Source organism: Haplochromis burtoni, unplaced genomic scaffold, assembly GCF_018398535.1.
Source record: "Haplochromis burtoni strain Fernald_Lab_line unplaced genomic scaffold, NCSU_Asbu1 Contig_1, whole genome shotgun sequence".
Lineage (NCBI taxonomy): Eukaryota > Metazoa > Chordata > Actinopteri > Cichliformes > Cichlidae > Haplochromis > Haplochromis burtoni.
The window spans coordinates 5,242,422-5,262,450 of record NW_024582362.1 but is presented as its reverse complement, the minus strand read 5'-3'; the positions used below and the strand labels follow the sequence as shown (position 1 = coordinate 5,262,450).

Genomic DNA, 20,029 nt, shown 5'->3' with positions numbered 1-20,029 from the left:
AAAGTATATGTGCGCATTTGACCACAGAGAGGCAGCAAAGCATTCACTTTACAAAAACGGTGGATGCATGTTCCCGGTATCTTATAAATAATTCATGTCTGTGGAAATATATATAGTATTTTCAAGATCAGCAGTGACTCCGTGCGAGCAAAGGAGTTTTTTTTCAGTCTGCATTCGTTTTAGTTCTCACTTTTTGAGACTTTGTTAAGTGTCCTTTTTAGTAGTCTCGACCCAGGTGAGACTTAAACCCACAACCACCAGCTCTAGAGGATGGTGCCTTGTCCATTAGGCCTCTGGGCCTCTCTGGTCCATTGCTCTCATCTGATGGCCTGAAAATGGCTTTTGTGACATTCAACAGAAAACATTTACCAGCCATCTATTCAACAGTGACCTTTCGTAAAAGGTTTACTTTTAAAATATTCATGTCCTCACAAAAATAAAAAAATTTGTGTCCTTTTTTTAATGTCCTTTTCGCCCCCTGAGCTGTCTGTGGGTAAGGTTTGTGGATGTAAAATGTTTCTCTATATAAATGGCCTTTGTTCTGAATTCAAGATGCAAGGGAAATACCTCCTGTTGTCTCATCCTCACACGCTTTAGATCATAGATAGTGTGTCAGCAATGTAGGAAAGAAGAGAAATGCTTTTGATCAGGGAGATCGAACCCAACATGGTATGCCACATACATGGTATGCTCTTTGATCTCAAGTGGGACAAACTCCCGTTTTTGCCAGTGTAAAGATGTTTAACTACATTAAAGAAAACTTACTTAAGTGTAGCATGAATCACAACAGGGAGGACTTTATCAGTAGGGTTAGGAGCCTGTGCAAACCTGCTTTAAATTACTAACCCTATTGATCCCCATGTATTCGCGACCCAGGTGGGACTTGAACCCACAATCCCCAGCTCCGGAGGCTGGTGCCTTGTCCATTAGGCCACTAGGCCACTGACTCCACTTGGCTGCCATTTATAAATAATTAACATATCTTGATCTTTCAGCTATATTATGCATAGCGTGTCATGGAGAAGGAAGCCCTGCTGGTTACCTGGTGCTGTGACTTGATCAATACTTCTATAACACAAAGAAAGCTAATCAGCGATTATTCGGGGACCTATGACCCCACAGTCACGAGAGAAAAGTTTAAAATTAAAGATACTGCAATGTCGTGTGTTTTTTCTTTCAGGCAGGAAAATGTGCAGCTGGAATTATCTGGGCAGGAGAAAACAATGCTAACACCCATCACAGCAGTGAGATAAAACATTGCGCACAAGGAACTGGGAACATTTTTCTGTGCCCTTTTTAAATGTATTCGTCTGCAAAATGCATCCAAGGGTGACACCAGCAAATAAGGGTTCCCTGTCATAAATCTAATTTGCTTCATTATTTATGGATTTTTCCACGTTGTGTTGCAATTGCACATCCTCAGGTTGTTATCTTCTCATTACTGCAGCCGCACTCTGCAACATACAATCTGATCTCAGCCATGACGCAATTATGGCTGCTCTAATCGGTAGGAGGAGCACAAAAGTGCTGCCGCAGGGTGGAGTTGTGTACGTGAACATAAACACGTGCTATCAGTGATAGTCTGTGTAGTTTTAGATTGAGTTTAATAATTATTTGATGTGCATTTGAATGGATGCATACTGTAACATAACTGACAAAAATTACAGTTGTATTTTTTTGGTTTGAATAAAGTACACCTGCTTGTTAGGGACACCTTCAAAGCAGTTTGTGTTACAGTTTCTTGACCTTTACAGATGCTGGTTTGGGCCCCAAGGCAGCTTTACACCTCAATACATTTGAAAATTTCTCCTCACCATGCATAGCATCTCACTTGTGATTCACTGTCACCTTTCAGTACCTACCAGTGGCAAATATAGCATTTTTCCACTTACTTCTTCCTCATGTGCACTGTGAGTGTACTTTTCAGCGCCCGTTATGAATCACTGAAGTTCCAAAAGCTTGTGAGAAGACATCTTAACCAAGAAGCATTTTGCAGCAGCCGATGGTGTGCTACCCAGTCCCTATCAAGCTGATTGATGAAAGGCTAATCATAAAACGCCCACCAAAGCTCCGGTTCATTGTCTCACAGACCTACTTGGGCTGGTGGGTCTCCCCATGTTCATGAATTTAAAGGTGTCTGCATGTCATTGACTTGCTGATGGACTGCTCTGCTGCGTGACAGACGTCAGGAAAACTCTGAAAGCAAACCTCCATTCTCAAAAGGATGAGTGGGGGTTTAAAGAGTGGGAGGAGCAGAGGAAGGGTGATGCATCCAGTAGTCTGGGATCACTGTGGCTGACTGACGTTCTTGATTCATCATCCAACAGCCTCATGGGCAGCATGGAGATATATATAAGCTGGGGCACACCTGCCAACAATAAAGACTCAAGACGTCCACCAACTGACCTCAGCCTGTTACCAAAGTTCAGGGTAAGTATTTACCATTTGGGGTTTGCATTTTGCATGTCTAACGCAAAATGCAAATATTTTTACTTTGATTTTAATAACTACAGTTGTGCTAATTGCGGCTAATTATACTATTTCAACCTGCACATAATCCCAAAGGATCTCTGATTTATAACCATCACAAAGTTTCTATCATCATTAAGAATGATGAAATTCAAGTTTTCAGATTACAGTTTCAGTGATTAGTCCCGAGGTTTAAAAGACTTAATCCTACTTGAAACGGTGTTTCGTTAAGTTTTACTATTGGGCGCAAAAAAGGCACATTAAAAACAAATCTCCAGTTTTATCAAGCTCTGTCTTTTCTTGGTTTTGCGAATAGCTCCTGTTTTCAGTGTCTTCTCAAAAGTGATAAGTTACTTATAACTGCGTCCTGTCTTTAGTGCCTTGAGCGACACCGCAGCATGCTGCCCGTGAGAGCGGCTGATGTCCGGCACTGCGTCCTGACGAGCCGTTGGCTGCCCGCAGCTCTGGCGCTGCTCCTCCTTCTCTCCTCCAGCTTCAGCCGCGCTCACAGCACCACAGTGGAGCACGACTTCCACATTGTTCATAATGTAGACAACAGAAGTAAGACCCGTTTTCTTTAAATCATTCCGATTTGACTTTCCCGATAAGGATCAGATGGGATTTACGCGCTCAAAAAGAAAAAAAAAAGAAGAAAAAAAGAAAGCTAAATAGGCTATTACACTTTATTAAATCAACCACAATTTAATAAAGTGTGTGTCTGAGTGTATGGAATTCAATAGATCTAATGTAATTATTTCTTAATAGTCCTATTATATCCATTGAAATCTTTATTTCCAGTTATTAAGTTTAAAGATATGCTGTCTGTCAGTGTAACCAGGAGACTTTCTGTTATTAGACTTTAAACTGATTTGGTTAATTACACACTGTTTAATTCAGAGTGAGGAAATGCTAACCGGGTTTCACCTTCCACCAGCCATCAAATGTAAATTCAGTATGTTGTTGTGTCATTATTGGAGTACTAATACTGGCTCCCCACGCTGGATATTTTGTTATTGAATTAAATGTTTTGATAGAAACGCATTTGTTAATTTATTAATACTGTTGATCGGCCTTCTGTGTTGTTGCACACTAAACGTTCTGAACAGATGTGAGCATTCATGCGTTTCAGGAGTTGTTTAAAGACTGAAAACATATTTGGCAGTTAATTTGAAAGGCTTTCAGACTTTACATGGTAATATATCAGAATGCCATTGTTTTAAGTCTGAATGATAGCCACTAAAAGACAATCTTTTTAAAAAAAGGGAGGGGGAAAAAGGCAAAATCATGCCGTTTTGTGGCTGTAATAGTAGTATTTGTCCTCACAGTCCGTCCACTAACAGAATATTTAACCACCACTTTCCTAAATATTAATTCTGTTTTCAAACATAGCTGTTAACATCTTGTATGGATCCCTTGCTTTATGTGGCACTGATAAACTTGTCTCTGCTTGGTTTCCAGGTCCAGAGATAGATCCATTCTGGTATGTGGGGCGTGGGGTGAGACCCATTGGGCGCTTTGGGAAGAGGCACAGCAGTCTGGAGGCTCTGGGCAGCGATGGGATGCCCGTCGTCAGGACGTTGGAGCTGCTGCTCAGCAGCCTGAGAAACAAGGAGAACCTTGGAAAAGTGCTCGACGGGGAGGACGGTGATTGGCTACCGTGATGTGCTCTCCTCCCCACATCCAAAAACTCAGTTTTATTTTTCGTTTGTCATTTTTTAAAAATCGACACTATATACACGTCTTCATAATTATATTTCTCTTGTGTCTGTTATGAGCCTCACCCATGTCTGTACATAAAAATGCACTCTACATTGATTAATAAATCAGGATGTCATGATTATATCTGTTGACAACCTTGCTTGTAACTTTCGTGAGTGTGAAGGCAAACATTTTCTTTGACAAAACAAGCAAACAAAACACAATTTTAAGTTTGCGAATTTTATTTATTTCATAATACATTTTTTTCCTCAGAGTACTGTGGCACATAGAGAATCTGCATTTTTTTTCTTTTTTTGCTTGTTAATAATTTCCCCAACATATCGTATGGATTGCAACAAACAATTGCACATAAAAGTGAATGGCCCGCCTGTGGAGCTGTGCACAGTGAACCTCTTCATAGTCGTTCACACTGGATTTAAACAGGAACAAAAGCAACATTTGTTTTTAGCTCTGGGAGAATCTCATCACTTCTCAGTATCCGCGACACTGTTCCAACAACCAACGAGACGTCCTGTGCAAATCCAGCCTCACAAGTCATGACAATTATACACAGTCTCTTGCACAACACTGAACGATTTGTCAACTATGATTGGGCAATAAACACATTATCATATCATATCCATGTTTTTCACACATATAGTATATTAACAAATTCTGCAATGAGATATTGTTACTTTTTTTAATTATTTTTTTTACATTAGAAAAATACAGGACACTGATGATTGGACCCTTGTGGCTGTGCTTCTTAGAGAGACATTTTTCATCAGTTTGATAAAGCCAGAAACATGCTCTTTTTTACATCAACACCTCTGGAGAACAAGATTGACAAAAAATACAAGATCAATGTGCAAACCCAAGATGCGAAAGGCTGGGGATGAAAAGGTCACTAATAGAAGGGGCAGAGCATTCATACAGAAGATCATCACACCTTTCAAACACTATCAGAGAATCCAAACCTGCTCTCATTAAGCTGGAGCCAAAGCAAGAACTCTGATAACTGTATGCATGGCTAACATAAAATCTCCCAAAACTGAAAGGCAGTATTCTCGTGTTTAAGGAGTACAAGTGTGCCTCTCATCACCTGTGTTTTCAAAGCATTTACCATCGTCATTACTGGCAGAACATCGAATGGTAAATGCAAGCTTACACTGAAAGCAATTTGAGTCATCACACATAAGAGAGTCTGGTAGGACTGACTGAGGTGGGTTCCTTTGAGGAGAGAATAAAGCCTTTAATTTGCAATAGTACTTATTTCAGTGGTATTGCATAAAAACGTTCAGTACAAAAATAAATTGCTTGTAACAAAATCATGGTTTCATGGCATTTGTTATATAGCCCGTCAGACTTTCTTATGTAAAAATCTTTACAAGAATCTTTGAATGCAACACAAAAGATCAGACGTGACCCCGGTAAAGGGAAAACATGAAAATACTCTTTTTTTTCTCCTTAAATAAAAGGCCACAACGTTTGAAAGTAAACAAAGAAAGTGACAGGGAGGAGGAAGAATGGCTTTGCATTGGAGAAACTACATATGTCACGGAGGAGGATTTTCAGACCCAACTTGAATATCAGATGGATGCCATCTTCATCCGCTTTATCCGAGGCCGGGTCGCGGGGGCAGCAGCCTAAGCAGAGAGGCCCAGACCTCCCTCGCCCCAGCCACCTCCTCCAGCTTATCCAGGTGTTCCCCCGGATAAGCTGGATGGATGCTCCATGCAAACTATTTTTTTTAAAAATTTTGATCTATTTAAATGTTGTAACCCACAATTTCCAATATGTGAATGTATCTACAAATCAGCTTTTTCTTTCCTAAATAAATTTACACACTCCTCACCAGTGAAATGTCAGCATGGCAAATGGATGCTTAGCTTAGCTTAGCTGAGAGACTAAAAAAGGAGGAAGCGGCGAGCTTGGTTCTGTCCAGCTCCCTTCGGTTTCGGATTATCATTAGCTGCCCATTTCTCAATTTGACCTCTCTTTTTTTCTTGATACAAGTTTGACAGTTTGCCTTGACAGTGGCTGGACTAAGTTACTTAGGTCACAGCAAGAAATTAAATGATTATATTTCCAACATGTTGACCTGGTCTTTTAACTAGCTTAATTTCTTCTCAGCTACAGTTTCTCAATGTGCTATTCCTTTATAGTCATCAAGCACATGGTGCAACGGACAAAACCTCCCCCAAACAAAACCAAAACACTGGTGACGTGATACTTTGAACATCTAAACAGCTCTTTTTTTCCAACTCTTTTCTGGTCTGCTTGTGATTTGTATAAATCAATAAAATATTGAAGGTTACAATCATCCCCATTTGGTGATTACCATCTGATAGCTATATGCGGGTGGATATTGACAATCATCAAAAAAACAAAACAGTTTGAATAAATCCCCCGTAACATTTCTTGGTTCATGGTGACAAAGACGATGCAGTATAAAACATGGCTCAGCCTCTTTTCAGGACACTGAATCACACAAATTTTCTTATGATTTTCCACAGCTTCATTGCACATTAATTCACAACACTCTTGCAAACAGATAGAAAACTGAGTTTTTCTTTATCTGTACATATATATTCTTTTAAGTCGGTTTATGAGGAGTGTTTGCAGATCTTAAGGCAGAGAAACCGACTGTTAAATAACATATTTCTGTGTGTGTGTGTGTGAGTCTATGTGTGTGCAGTAAAGAGGAAAAACAGCATGAAATAGATCTTGTTAAAAGAGAAAGATCCAGCGATGTCTTCTTTGATCTCTTTAACTGATGGGTACTGAGCTTGTGTGAGGAATGAGTGCTGAGTTGGGTTACACAGGGCAGGTGGTGGCCCCTGCTTGGCCTGGAGCTAGAGGCAGATGCTGGGTCAAGGCACTGGATGTGAAGAGCCCCTGTCCCTGGGGCTTGAAAATAGCCCTGAGGGACTCATTGTGCTGTTGACTGTCACTATGGCCGAAATACTTTAACCTGCTGCTCTGGCTCCAACTTCTCTGAAATGAGAATAAATGCCACATTTTTATTTTAAGAAAAGCACGTGTGTCTTGATTCATGCTCAATCATCCAGGTAAGGAAATCCCCAAAAAGTTGATTCTGTTCATCTGGATATATCGTTTTCCCGATGATGCTACATCCAGATGAACAGAATCAACTTTTTGGGAAAAAAATCACATATATGTGTATTTATGTCCTTTGTCCTGTCTCCATCCTTCACCCCCAACCTATCATGACAGATGGCCATGATAGGTTGAGGTAGCCTGAGCCTAGATCTGAAAAAGTGAGATAGTGAGTACAAGCAGAGGAAATGGGCATCCTCCTTAGGGTGTCTTGGTTCTCCTTTAGGTAAGATTAGGTGCGGAGCGCAGTCATTGAGGCGGTACTCACTGTACAGCTGCTACACCTCCACATCAAAAGGAACCAACTGAGGTGGTTCAGGAATCTGACTAGGATGTCTCCTCGGCACTTTCTACATGAGGTGTTTTGGGCATGTCTTGGAGGCGCTGGGCAGGACATGCTGGAGAAATTACATCTAGCATCTGGTTTCGGAATGTCACAGTGTTTTCCCATGAAACTCTCAACTACTGTTGTTTTAAGCAATAAATCATGTTTCTGGAAACTGCCAGATAAAATGAAGGTTTCATAAAACAACGTGTATACTCCTTTCACAGAGCTCTGCAAAATGGCTCTAACCTGAATAGGAGTGGGGTCTCCAGTACATATTAGAGTAATTAGACAATTCAGTGTCCTAAACTGGCAGATTTATGACATGGTAGTGGTAAAAGACAGATTTTGATAGTTCGTGATGGGGGTAGTACACACAGTTGCAAAGGCTTCATCACAACCTTGGTTTAAACAAGTCATTTATGTTTATTCCATAATGTTGTATTGGATCAAAAAGTGCTTTTCCTCATGATCATTTCAAAGCAACAAGAAGGTTTGGTGGTGTATAGCTAAATGTCAGTATATTTTCACTACAAATGTGGAGCACGTTGTATGGACTGATAGAAGGAACACACTAAGGTGGAATTACTGAATCAATGTCTTGGTCACTGAGTTTGACCCATTGTCCTTTCTGCTGTCTCTCTTTGGAGCTTTGCTAAAAAGCCACCCTGAATCAAAGTCATTGTGTAGATGACGGTGAAGAAAAAAAGAGAGACAAAAAAGAAAATAAAGAAAGCTGCAGCAGAAAGAGGCTTTTCACGAATATGAAAAGGAACCGACTTACAGTTGGTTGATAAAACAGCCTTATCCCCCTGGACTGTGTGTGTGTTTCCATTTGGCTGCTTTACATCTAATGGAGCTTTTCAGTTACTTAGTCTCTTTTTAGCAAATGTATTCACTTTTACATCCATTCAATGGCCTCTCTCTTCTTTTAGGACAAAGCATAAAATGTGAGATGTTAACTAAGGCCGAATAAAAATGTCCCTCCCCTCTGTCTCAGTTCCCATCTCTAGGTGTCTCGGTTTCACACGCGTACATAAGCATACACGTTCACACGTTCACACTTTGTATATACAAGGCTGTACCCTGCATATGTCCGCAGTTTAGTTCAGTTTTAAAAAAAAAAAAATGCATAAACACATTTTTCTTTGTCTCAACATAATAGATTTCTCCAAAGTGAGCAAAATTAGCACGTTTGGTACCTTTTAGTGGAGGCGCTGGAAGCTTCCTCCTCTGATGGCGTGATGAGTCCAGGGTTTGAGGCTGTAATGAGAATATTACCATCGCTCATCTATTATAGTTCATTAAAATCAACAAACCAACCATATCTGACCATTTCTTTATTCCAATAACCATTCATTACTATATAAGCACAGACAAGTTCATCAGTTACACCAATACTCTTTAAAGACATTACATATGGCCTGAAAGTACAAAAAAAATTGCAAAAGATTAAGCGTGCAGGAAGGCCAGTGAGTACCTTAGACTTTGGCTTGAGCTTGGAGAAGCGATTGCAGACAGTCACGTTCAGCCCAGCCGTTTTCAGAGCTGATATTCTTGCCTCAATGTTTGATATCTTAAAGCAAAAAGATGATTTTTTTCAAGAGAATTTAAGGAGGATGTCTCAGGTAATAGTTCTTCTTATCTTTGTTCAGGGTTTAGTAAGACTATAACATATGATTAGCAGTATAAAGATGTGTGCAAACAGTCATCGATCCTCTGAAGTACCTGCAGTTCAGACTGCTGGACTTGAGCAGCCGCGGTAGCCACTTGATCTTCCAGGAAGGCCAGCTCTTGGTCTGTCGTCCCACTGCTAATACTGCGGGCGCAGTGCTCTAGGTCTCCCAGTGCTCCCTCGAGGCCATACACCGCACCAGCAGCAAGATAAACCTGCACAGAAAAGAGCAAAACCTTTAGTTCCCATAAGCACCACTGATTCAGGAGGCAAAACTACTGGGTGGAGGTGCTCTCTAGCTTACATTCTCCTCCATTTTGGTAAGCCTCTGGTCCAACCTGCGGGTCTCAGAGCTGCTGGATATGGGAGAAGCACTCATAGACTCAGAAGGGGTGTAGCTCTCGCCTCCCGCCTCACCAATCAGGTCCTCAGTAGCATTCAAAACCTTTAGCACCTCCGTGGTGATGCTGCAGAGCGAAGCCGCTGAGCACTTCTGCTCCAGTCAAAGAACAAATAGAATAAACAGACCGTTTGAATTCAAGTGAGATTAAAATGAATTCAAGTGAAATGTCCAGAAACACTGGAGTCAGAGAGAAAACCTTATTACTCACACTGTTAAAGAGACTTAATGTGTGAGAAAAGCAGAAAATGTCAAGCAAGTACATCTAATCTGTAAACATCACCTTAAGGGCAAGGGCTTAATGTAGTGTAATACACATGAAATGATAATGAAAAATATATTTCATTTCGAGAGCAAGGGGATGTGACAAAAGGCAATTATGCAACTATTCAATTTTGGAACATTATGCAATCATTAGCGCTGTAAAAACATCCCCATTTCAAAAATGAATGTGAGCCAATAAAGATAATGCGGCATCATGTTTTAATCAGCTGCATTAGCCCCCTTTGGTTTTCACACTGTAAAGCCTTAAAAATAATAATACGTGAATAAAAAAGAACATTTTGCAGGTGACAAGTGCACATATATTTGTCACTCTGGTTGCCTAATTAATGTTTTGTGAGGACCCACATCTACACATGCTTGACCTGGATAAGCAGTCAGAGGGTGCAGAACAGGGATGTGAGAAATGGGGTAATGAGGTCTCAATACAAAGCCAGAGAAGTGAGTCATCTTCAGTTGTTGTTGTTTTTTTTCTTAGGCTTTGAATTGGAAAATGATGGCACTGTGGACACATCATCTCTGGTCACTGAGCTTCAGGAAAGCAATTGCAGTTTGGATGTGAAGCTGAGGATTGGATCATTACTCAAAATAATCTAACATCTGCCAGTAGAGGAGATAAGATTGTCGATTGATGCCTCGGCTAATCAGGAAATGGAAATGACTTAAGTCAGCTGTGGAGATCTCTCATTTCAGCCAAACCCAAGCAGCCTGCCTCCAAATTCATGTCAAATAATGTGACAAATAATGATTCAAAAGTAAAGACGGTGAGTGAAGAAAGTTGCCGTTTCATCCTCTTGAGCTCATGTAAACACTGAGCAAGAATAAGAAATAGCAGTAAAGAGAGAAAGATGTTATTCCATAATGAATGAATAATTTGCTGAAGCTTTGATCAGTGGGATCGGAAGTACATCGATCCCTCTCGAGCACAGTGTGACAGTCCGAAAAGCCGGATTTTAGCCGGAGAAGGTAAGTGATGAAAAAGAGACGAGATGCTGGTTATCCTTTTTAAATCACTATCGATCGATCTTAAAAAAGAATGAGACGCAGAGATGGACACAGTGAGGTATCGATTTGGGTTGGTCAAAGGAGGAGTGGAGATGTGCTGATCCACTTCAAAGAAGTAGGCCATCACCCGTCTGATCAAACAGTCATCACAGACACTGATATCTCACTCCTATCAATGAGGAAAGTTGATCCTAGTACATAAAAAACAAAGAAACTAGTTTGATGCCTTTTGAATATAGGAATATGTCACACACAGGGAAGATAAATAAATAAGGAAGTCAGATTGGCGTACAGGAATAAAAAGTTGTTGTTCAACTTTTTTTCCTGTATCGTTCCCTCTGTGCATACACCGGGCCCAATTACCTTCTCCACCCTGAGGGCTAATCTCTAAAGCCTCAAAGCCTCAAATGACACCACCTGTGTCCACAGCAGTGGTTCTAGTGGGGATGAGCTCATAAGGGCATGAAAAGTAATGAACACAGGTGGTTGATATTTTGTGAATCTGGGATTATTTATTCAATATTCTTTGCTTTATGTCTATTTCTGTACACCATCCAGACCCTTACCTGCTGAAGATCACGTACGCTGAAAACGCTGTGAATTAGTACGACGGCAGTGAGCTACTCAGTTTTCATTCGGATTCATTTAATAAAGGCAAAACACTAGATATCGCTACAAAAAGGCGCAAATATCACGGCTATGGTCGCACGTTTTCCTCTATTCACATCGCACTGAGACGTCCTGGCGGATTTGTAAAGGGAGCTGTGAAAGCCATCAGAAATAGATCACACCAGTACATGTGTCATACAAGCTGGAAGAGGCAAGCATTACTCATAGAAGCCCCTAGAATGAGTCTGCTTAATGATCAGCATCGACCCTCATGCCTCAGATGTATTGTCCAAGTGTGTGCGTGTGTCCCATCTATCTGACTTTGTGTAGTTATTGATTTCTCAGTGCTGAGTTGATTATAAATGCAAAAAAAAAAAAGCAACTTTAAATATCAGCTGGAACAATACTTTTGACATAACAGATTATAGTTTTGACATCTAGTTATTTAAAGTTTATTTTACCTGCCCAATAAATGTCAAAAGTCATACATTAAACAATAAAGATTTCTGATAATACGCATACTTTTGTAGTGCACAAGAAATCAAAGTAATTTACAGTCTTAAACAGAAATGTGAAGAAACGAATAACCTTCAGAAAGCCTGGAAACCTACTGCTCAACACACAGTCTCGCCCCTTGGAAGCAAAATGAAGGGATATGAGGGGTTTGCACAGCACTGTATGGACTGATAAAGAGTCCAAAAAATTAGACCATTTTAATCATATGTATGCAATCATAATGCAATTTACTACAGTGCATGTAAATAAGATATTAAGGCCATAAATGAAATGGGATGGCTGCAGGTTTGTGTATCCTTGTGCATGACTTCCAACTACATCCTCTTTCTAGCCCTTATATCTCACCTGCTGTAAGACAGAGGAGAGCAACTGAAGCCTCTGAAGTTGCTCCAAGTCATTCTGTCCCACCTGACACATATGCACATACAGAAAGCACACACACGTTCACCAGGAACACACAGACCAGACAAAAAACTCAAAAACAACACAGCAAACCAGAGAAAACATGGGATGAGGGACAGATAATGACAGCACTGATTGTCAGGTAAATAACACAGGAGGTTGTGATAGGAAATAGATTTTGAAGGCACAAAAAAAAGAATTTAAAAGCTTACAAACACGTAACAAACAGACTGCAATGCAAGCACATGCAGAAGACGATCTGCAGAATGAAATCAAATCTTGTGTACATCTCCCCACCTGGTTGTTTGACAGCGCCCCCTCGTGGGAAGAAGGGGTAACAGCAGGCGAACTTGCACTGGATCCGCTCCTCGCTCCCCCTTTCGGTCCCGCTTCCTTCTCCGCATCTCGTTTATGTTGTCTCTTACTCTGCCTGTTGGGCTCTCTTTTGTCTCCTCTCTTTTGTTCCTGGTCTTCCACTTTCATATCTAAACTCTCGCATGCCTTCTCAAACCTCTTCTCCCGACTTCTGCCGTCTTCTCTCACCGAGGGACTCTTTATTAGCTTCTCGCTTCTTTTAATCTCTTGTCCGTTCACTTGTTCTACTGCTTCGCTTGCTCTCTCTCTTGATTTGTCACTCACTCGCTGCCTCTCTCGCTCTCTTTCCTTTGGCTTCAATTTCTCTCTCTGTCTGTCACTTTCTTTATCCATCTGCCTGTCTGCAGGCCAGTTTGTGCACTCTTCCTCAGATGAGCTGCTGTCTTTGCTGTTGGCACTGATGACCAGCTGACCAAGTCTAGACTGCAGCTCCCCTTCTAGGGGATCTCTGGTTGTGGATCCAGGCCCTGAGCTACTGGATGAGAGCTCTCGCCCCAGGGTCAAGGAGGGGGGCTGAGAAGGGCTGGGGACCGGTGAATTTGGCGCCAGTGTGTCCAGGTCCTCTGGCTCAGTTGTCGTAGCATCTAATTTGAAGGCGTCTGGTGCAGCTGTGGCCACTGGTATAGTGTCAGATTTTGGCTGTTCCTCACTTAATCCCCTCTTCAGCAGGGCGTGGAGTAGAATACCACTGTTTTCCTTAAAGGTCGACATGTAAAATCAAAAGATAATTGTAAAAATCGAGCAGGTAACCTATATTTGCAGATTTTAAAGACTAAAGCCTAACCCTAAAGAGCAAAGTAGCCTGAACTAGAGACCTTCATTTGGTTCCTTCTAATGGTGAAACAATGCTTTACAACCAAGCCGAACAGCCCCAATAAATAGATGCATAGATGGATTTTAAAGTGAGTTCCTCTTAACAACCAATAAGGAATCACTAAATTTTACCTGCGCTAAGGGGTAGACGGACTGTGGATGGCTCTGGCCTCCAGTCCTGTTTTGCTCTGATGATGACTCCCTCTTACTCTTCCTGCGTCGCCGTGATCTTCTGACGGGATCACTTTGCCTCTCCTCTGCCTCGCTACTGTCTCCCATCACCTGGGAACAGTGACAGGAAGTAAACAGGTACATGTGCCACCGTTACATATCAGATTAAAGCTTTCACATGATAACATGCTTTTCTTTCTAGGACTGTCTTTTGTTATCAGGTTTTAATTGAACGCAACTATTATTTCTGTATCTTTGTCGGCTCATTTGAGGCCTCTGCACCAAGGACTGCAAGTAAAAACTCACGTATCTTTTGTTCTCTATTGTTGTCTCTACTAAAAAAAAGAGCTAACTGGGGGGTGGGTACTTTTCACTTAAGGAACATGGAGTCTCTTTTCAGAGTACAAAAAAAAGTGTAACAGGGAGCATCCCCAGTTCTACAAATGCAGTCATGACCTTTTAATCAGCAAATAAAGAGCTGTTGAGTAATTAATTGATATAGGACTTTAAGACTGATAGCAATACCGATATTTGGTGAAGCCAATACTCTGATATATCAGTCAATATTCTTTCTTTCTTCCTTTTAGAATCTCCCTAACATTTCTCATGTGTGGTTCTTCAGTTATGCTCTCTCCTGCTCTGCTGTTGATCAGCAGGTTGTTGTGCTTGTGATGATCTATACACGCATTTCCAACAGGCAAGTTGCAGAGTGCCCTCTGGTGGACAACATCAACACTGATAATATGGTTGAAAGGTGTTTGCAGATATTATAATTATAATATTTGCAAATATTAGTCCACCAACTACTTGGTATGGCTCTAAAATTCTCACTACAAAGGACAATATTTACATCTGACTTTGTAGAACAGGATAATTCAAAGACATCACCTTAGGGTTAAAGTTCACATCCAATGACTCTGATTGGACTGGGTATGGAGAAAAGTTCTGCTGAAGGTGTTGGTGATGCAGCGGCTGGTGATGAGGGTGAAGGTGTGTATCCGGTGGTCCTTTCTTCCTCATCAGATTGTGGGGTGGTTTACGGGGACACGCAGAAAGCACTGACGAGGCCTCGGAGTCTGAGTTGAGAGTCTCTGTGTTGGTGTACTGCCCCGAGGATGGTGAGGTGACCGGGAGATGCTGAGTGTAAATCCACTCGGGGTCGTGCTGGGAGTCCGTGTAGTAAGTCTCATCTGACAGTTTGCGGCGAAACTGCCTCAGCGCTGCACCCCAGCCACCTTCATCGTCCTCCTCTGAGTCAGATCCCATCTCGTCGTAAGCGGAGACAACGCCAGACTCCTTTTCCAGCACGCTGAACAACAGGCTCTTCCTCTTGGTGAGCAGGCTGGGCCGAGACAGCTGGGAACTGTGCAGGGCAATCCAGTTGCCGTCTGGACTCTGGAGCACTGAAGAGGCACCTGGATGAAAATCACAAGCAACAGCAGGAAGTATAGAAGAACGGAGTCAACTGCAGGGATTCAGAGAGTACAAAATAAATTCAATATCCATACTCTCAATAAAATTATATGAGGCTAATATAGAGCAATGCATGGGGTAAATTTCTACAAATAATTTGTATGTCTTTGTATGTATGTGCATCTTTACGACATGTAAAAGTAAATCTATGGCCTTTGTCTAAAAATCTTTAAATCTATTCAGTTATGCATCTACACAAAGTTATATTTAAACTGATAAAAGCGAAATGGAAAGCTGCTCAACCAAAAAGAGTCTGTGAGTGTGACTTTTACTCGAGTTATCCAGGCGATCCATGCTCTTCCAGGTGGGTAAAGATGTGGCCGCCTTTGGCTCCCTTTTCAGAGAAGCGTATTCCTGCAAGCCGTCGTTGCCGCCACCGGCCTCAGCTACCTCCTCCTCTGGACCCTTCTCTGGGGAGTCGTCACTGGTGAGAGAGAACGCTGACCGCAACCGCTGCAAGAACAAACATTGACACACACACAGGTAAATACAGAGAAATATGACACAGATCTAAAGAATGGTACACAACTCTGTTGACAAGTTCTTTCTTTTTTTTTTAGTTTTTTGTTGACAGGAAGTTCAGACAGATTTTTAGCTGAGAAACAGAGATAACTGGCACTTGGCCAGAAAATATAATATCCATATATAGTAATTAAGCAATACACATAAGAGCATTTGGTCCATCTGGACAATTCACTTCCTGTCCAGCAATAAAAAAAAACCCTAAAACGTCACTACTATGCCGGCTGTAATTTACCATTCTCACCAGCAGGTGGAGCTATAACACTGAGCAAATATCTACTAAGCAGTTCCTGTGATTCTTTCTGTGTGAAACAAATAAAAGTTATACATTTACATTAGCTCAAGATTTTAATATACTAAATCACTAGTCCTTTATTACTTAATTTTTGTGTATTGTGTATTTTTGTGTAATATTTGTGTATCTGTGGAACAACATAATTTACATTCATGAGAGCTTTTTGGTGCATTTTACATTTGGCAGCTTTGTCTGATCTGTACTCTGGCGTCAATTCGAAAAATAAGCTAAGCTAAGCTATACTTTATTCTTCTCCCAAATTTGAGAAATTAATTGCAGAATTAAACACACAAAAATTCCTCTTTAAAAAGGGTGGGGTACAACATTAAGGTTTAGTGTTACACTGCGTAAGTACGCATGTGAGTGTAAATCTGCATGCTTTGTCTGTCAGTGAGTGGTTTTGTAGAGAGCTGATAAACACAGCTTATCCCATGGCAGGCAGAGCAGTCGAGGAGGATCCCTGCGTATTTCACAAGACTTTGATCTTCACTGAGTGAAACAGCAGGAAACTGAAGGCAGAGCCCCGGGGAGAGCAGCCTTGATGCTCTGCACACACACAGGACGATGACAAATCTCCAGGAGTCCTTGGTGACTTGTAGTATGAACCCGTGCCAGGTTTGTGTACTATTGATTTGCCTATGTGTTCCTGTGTGAGGACTTGCTGTAGTTGGCATATTGTATTATCTTTTTTAAAAAAAAGGACCTTTCCCTCAAACCCTCAACAGTAAGTAAACTCTTCCAGAATTCTCCAACACATCATTAAGAAAAATTAGTATTAAAAAAAAAAGAGTCTGAGGAAAAAAATACAGCTTATATTAGGAAATCTAATCGTACTACCTAATTTCAAGTGACTGCATTCACAATTAGTCAAAAAAAGAGAACCTGTCATCGGTGGGTCACGTACAGAGCAGTATGTGATCCATGCTACTAAGAAATCACACACTGTAGTGCCTCTTAGAAGTGTCTCATTGGCTATGTCCTTCTTTAATATACCGGTTATGCTTTATCTGTATTTATTCTGCATGTTTGTTTTTGACTTAAATAGAGATGGCTGAATACGGCAGCATGACATGCTCCATATGTCCCAACAGTTTAGACTGACACAGGGACTCACATAGAGAGAGTAGGAGGTTTTGAGCGGGTCTTGTGGTCCTTGTGATGAAGTGTGAGGCTGAGAAGGAGAGGGCAGTTCACTGGGCTGGATCAGAGACTGAGACTGAGGCCAGACAAAGTCATACTCTGTCTGCATCTCTGAACGCTTCCTTCTCTGGATGATCTGAGGGAAAAGAAAAAGAAAAAAGGAAGTGAAGAAGGCGATGAGGAGAGAGAACATGACAGAGACTGTGCATACAAGCTATGAGGCGTACACAACAAGCTTTTTAAAAGGATGAACTAGAATAATAAATGCACAATGGAAAGCAGAAATGCGCTCGTACAACAGAATTTTATGTTTAGCCATTAATAATTTTTAAAGCGATGATTTAATTTTCATTTAAATTTTATTGTAACATTATGTGCTGAAATCTTCAAAGTATTTCATTTCCAGTGAACTGATTTCCAACACGTTTGACTTTAAACTCAAAGGCAATCAAACAACTGCAGATCCTGGCTCCACTCACTATCTGCATGCAAATTAGATGCCATGTGTAAAATTAAAGCAGTTGTCACTTCAATTTTAAAGTAATTTATGCAGATTTTGACACTCTAAATTATCATTTTCAAAGACCTTCTGCTCTTTTCTTGCTTGAAAATTATTTCCTGTGCCATATTTCACTAAAACGTTATATAAGTGCAATGACTTCTGTTTGAAATTATAGAGTAAAAGCGTAATTATTTGTCAATCCATTTGTAAAGGGTGGAGAGGAAAGGCATAACCTGAAGTGCTACATTTTTTTTTATTTTGAAAGATTTTAGCTGCAGTTAATGCTTCCACATAAAAGAGACGAATAAACCTGCAGTAAAGTAATACCTACTTTTTGTACAATGGTTGTGGCGAGTTCTTCTATGAGCTCCTCTTTGTGGTCCCGCAGATACCGAGCCTCATTCTGTTTCTCCTACACACACACACAGACACACACACACACACAGCATATTCAGTTCAAAGTGAATGTGAATTACCAAGAGAGAGTCTGTGCAAAGGTCTTTGCCAAAAACCATGACTGTATCCCGCTGATACTGAGACCAAGAGGGAGGCAAGAGAAGAGGAAAAGTAAGAAGCCATGACAGTGATATAGGGGATTGAAAATATGGGGATGGAGAGCAGGAAGGCAATACGAAAGCTCTGAAAAGTGGGGGGAAGAAAAGAGGAGGCAGAGGACAAGAGAGGGAGAGGAGAAGGGGAAGAGAGGGACGTCTTACCAAGCTGTCACTGAACTCCTCTGCCTTAGCAATGGCCTCCTCTATAGCCTCCTCAGCAACACGCAAGGCGACTGTGAGTGTCTCTGCCATACTGTGCCCTGATAACACAACACAGCGCACACAAGAATAAATGCATGCATACAGAGTTCCCTTAACCTTCCCTCCCCTGTGGATGGTGATAGTGATCCACTGCTTCGCTCCAGAATGAACTAGACTACATAGAGAAAAGTAATGGGCCACATACACCTACAGTATCGACTTGAAACGCATGCCACAAAGCTCCCGGTGCACAGCTTTTGTGCTGATGTTAATGCCAATGGAGATTTGGTTCTATGTTGTTATTGAGTAAGCAAAGCGTCAGAGACTTTTATTAAGTCCATCAGCACTCTGCACAGAGAGACATAGACACCGCTTAATTAACTTTACACAAACCACTCTCAAATTCAGTCTTTAAACGGCCAAATTTTTCAAACGTTTGTAAAGGCGCACTGCATGGCTAGTGCTTGATTTTATAAATCAGCGGCAATGGGACTGAAAAGACCTGAATCCAAAGATTTAGAGGTGTGGCCTAATATTTTGGTCCATATAGTGCATTTAAATGACTATTTCCTGAAATTTCCTACAGACATTCATAGTTTCCTAGAGCCCTAAATTACCTTATTTGAGCTTTTTGCACAAATTTTAGTTTCTAACTATTGCAGCAGTCATGCCATTGAAATTAGACAGGTGCTTTCTATTGTAAGGTAAAGACCCTGCAATAATACAGAGAAAACCCCAGCAAGCGGACAACCCTCTAAGATTAATTGGTTGGCAACAGTGGGAAGGAAAAACTCCTTTTAACAAGAAGAAACTGGCGCCATCTGCTGTGACCTGTTGGGCACAAGGGAAGGGACTGTGGAAGGGTGCCTTCTGTCCTGAATGTATTTATAATAGCTAATGGTTAAACACAGTGGTGTAGAAACACAGTGAAAAAGAGTGAGTGAAGAAGAAATGCTAAGTGTTTAATGGGAGCAGCCTGAGACCATTGGTGCATAATTAAGGTAGGTTTTCAGGGTCACCTGATCTAGTTCCATCTCCTTTATCAAAAAGGAAGTTTTAAGCTTAATCTTAAACAGTCTGTCTCCCAAATCCAAACTGGGAGCTGGTTCCACAGAAGAGTCCTGAAAGCTGTCGACTCTGCCTCCCATTCTACATTTAAATACCCCAGGAGCCACAAGTAAACTAGCAGTCTGAGAATGAAGTGCTCTATTGTGGTGATATGATACTATGAGGTCTAAAAGATAAGATAGGGACTGATTATTCAAAATATTATTCAAAATGCTAGATTTAACAGGGATCCATTGAAGGCAAGGTAATATGGGAGAAATACGCTCTTTCTCCTTCTAGTTCCTATTTAGTGCCTGCTTAGTGCTGATGTTGCTAGGATGCTGAAATACAAACATCCTTTCAAACGATTTTATTTAATGTGTACAACGACCCTCAGTTTGACTCATACTACGATTATTTTACCCTTGCTTTAAA

The 20,029-nt window shown here is 41.0% G+C and overlaps 2 protein-coding genes and 1 non-coding gene across 5 annotated transcripts in view; 1 reads left to right on the top strand and 2 right to left on the bottom strand.

The window, feature by feature from the left end:
• Positions 1-868: 868 nt before the first annotated feature.
• On the bottom strand, positions 869-941 carry trnar-ccg. The gene has a single exon. It is a non-coding gene; the product is annotated as a tRNA-Arg (tRNA).
• A 1,333-nt stretch (positions 942-2,274) lies between these two features.
• prlh2 (prolactin releasing hormone 2) lies at positions 2,275-4,311 on the top strand. Its single transcript, XM_042228043.1, has 3 exons — positions 2,275-2,430; positions 2,847-3,030; positions 3,928-4,311. The coding sequence occupies exons 1-3, from the start codon at positions 2,332-2,334 to the stop codon at positions 4,128-4,130; spliced, it is 486 nt and encodes a 161-aa protein (XP_042083977.1). The 5' UTR covers positions 2,275-2,331; the 3' UTR covers positions 4,131-4,311.
• Positions 4,312-5,922: 1,611 nt separating this feature from the next.
• Positions 5,923-20,029, bottom strand: part of myripb (myosin VIIA and Rab interacting protein b) — a 114,832-nt gene continuing 100,725 nt past the window's right edge. For 2 of the 3 annotated variants that reach the window (XM_005912104.3, XM_005912106.3), the window contains 13 exons: positions 18,509-18,606; positions 18,124-18,204; positions 17,265-17,426; positions 15,606-15,786; positions 14,749-15,275; positions 13,822-13,971; positions 12,799-13,572; positions 12,445-12,507; positions 9,592-9,780; positions 9,341-9,502; positions 9,093-9,188; positions 8,815-8,875; positions 5,923-7,164 (listed from right to left, as the gene is read on the bottom strand). In XM_005912104.3, coding sequence (XP_005912166.1) covers positions 7,121-7,164; positions 8,815-8,875; positions 9,093-9,188; positions 9,341-9,502; positions 9,592-9,780; positions 12,445-12,507; positions 12,799-13,572; positions 13,822-13,971; positions 14,749-15,275; positions 15,606-15,786; positions 17,265-17,426; positions 18,124-18,204; positions 18,509-18,606 — 2,588 coding nt within the window. In that variant the 3' untranslated portion in view covers positions 5,923-7,120. The remainder of the gene's footprint in view (positions 7,165-8,814; positions 8,876-9,092; positions 9,189-9,340; positions 9,503-9,591; positions 9,781-12,444; positions 12,508-12,798; positions 13,573-13,821; positions 13,972-14,748; positions 15,276-15,605; positions 15,787-17,264; positions 17,427-18,123; positions 18,205-18,508; positions 18,607-20,029) is intronic. The other variant, XM_005912105.3, reaches the window with a different exon arrangement.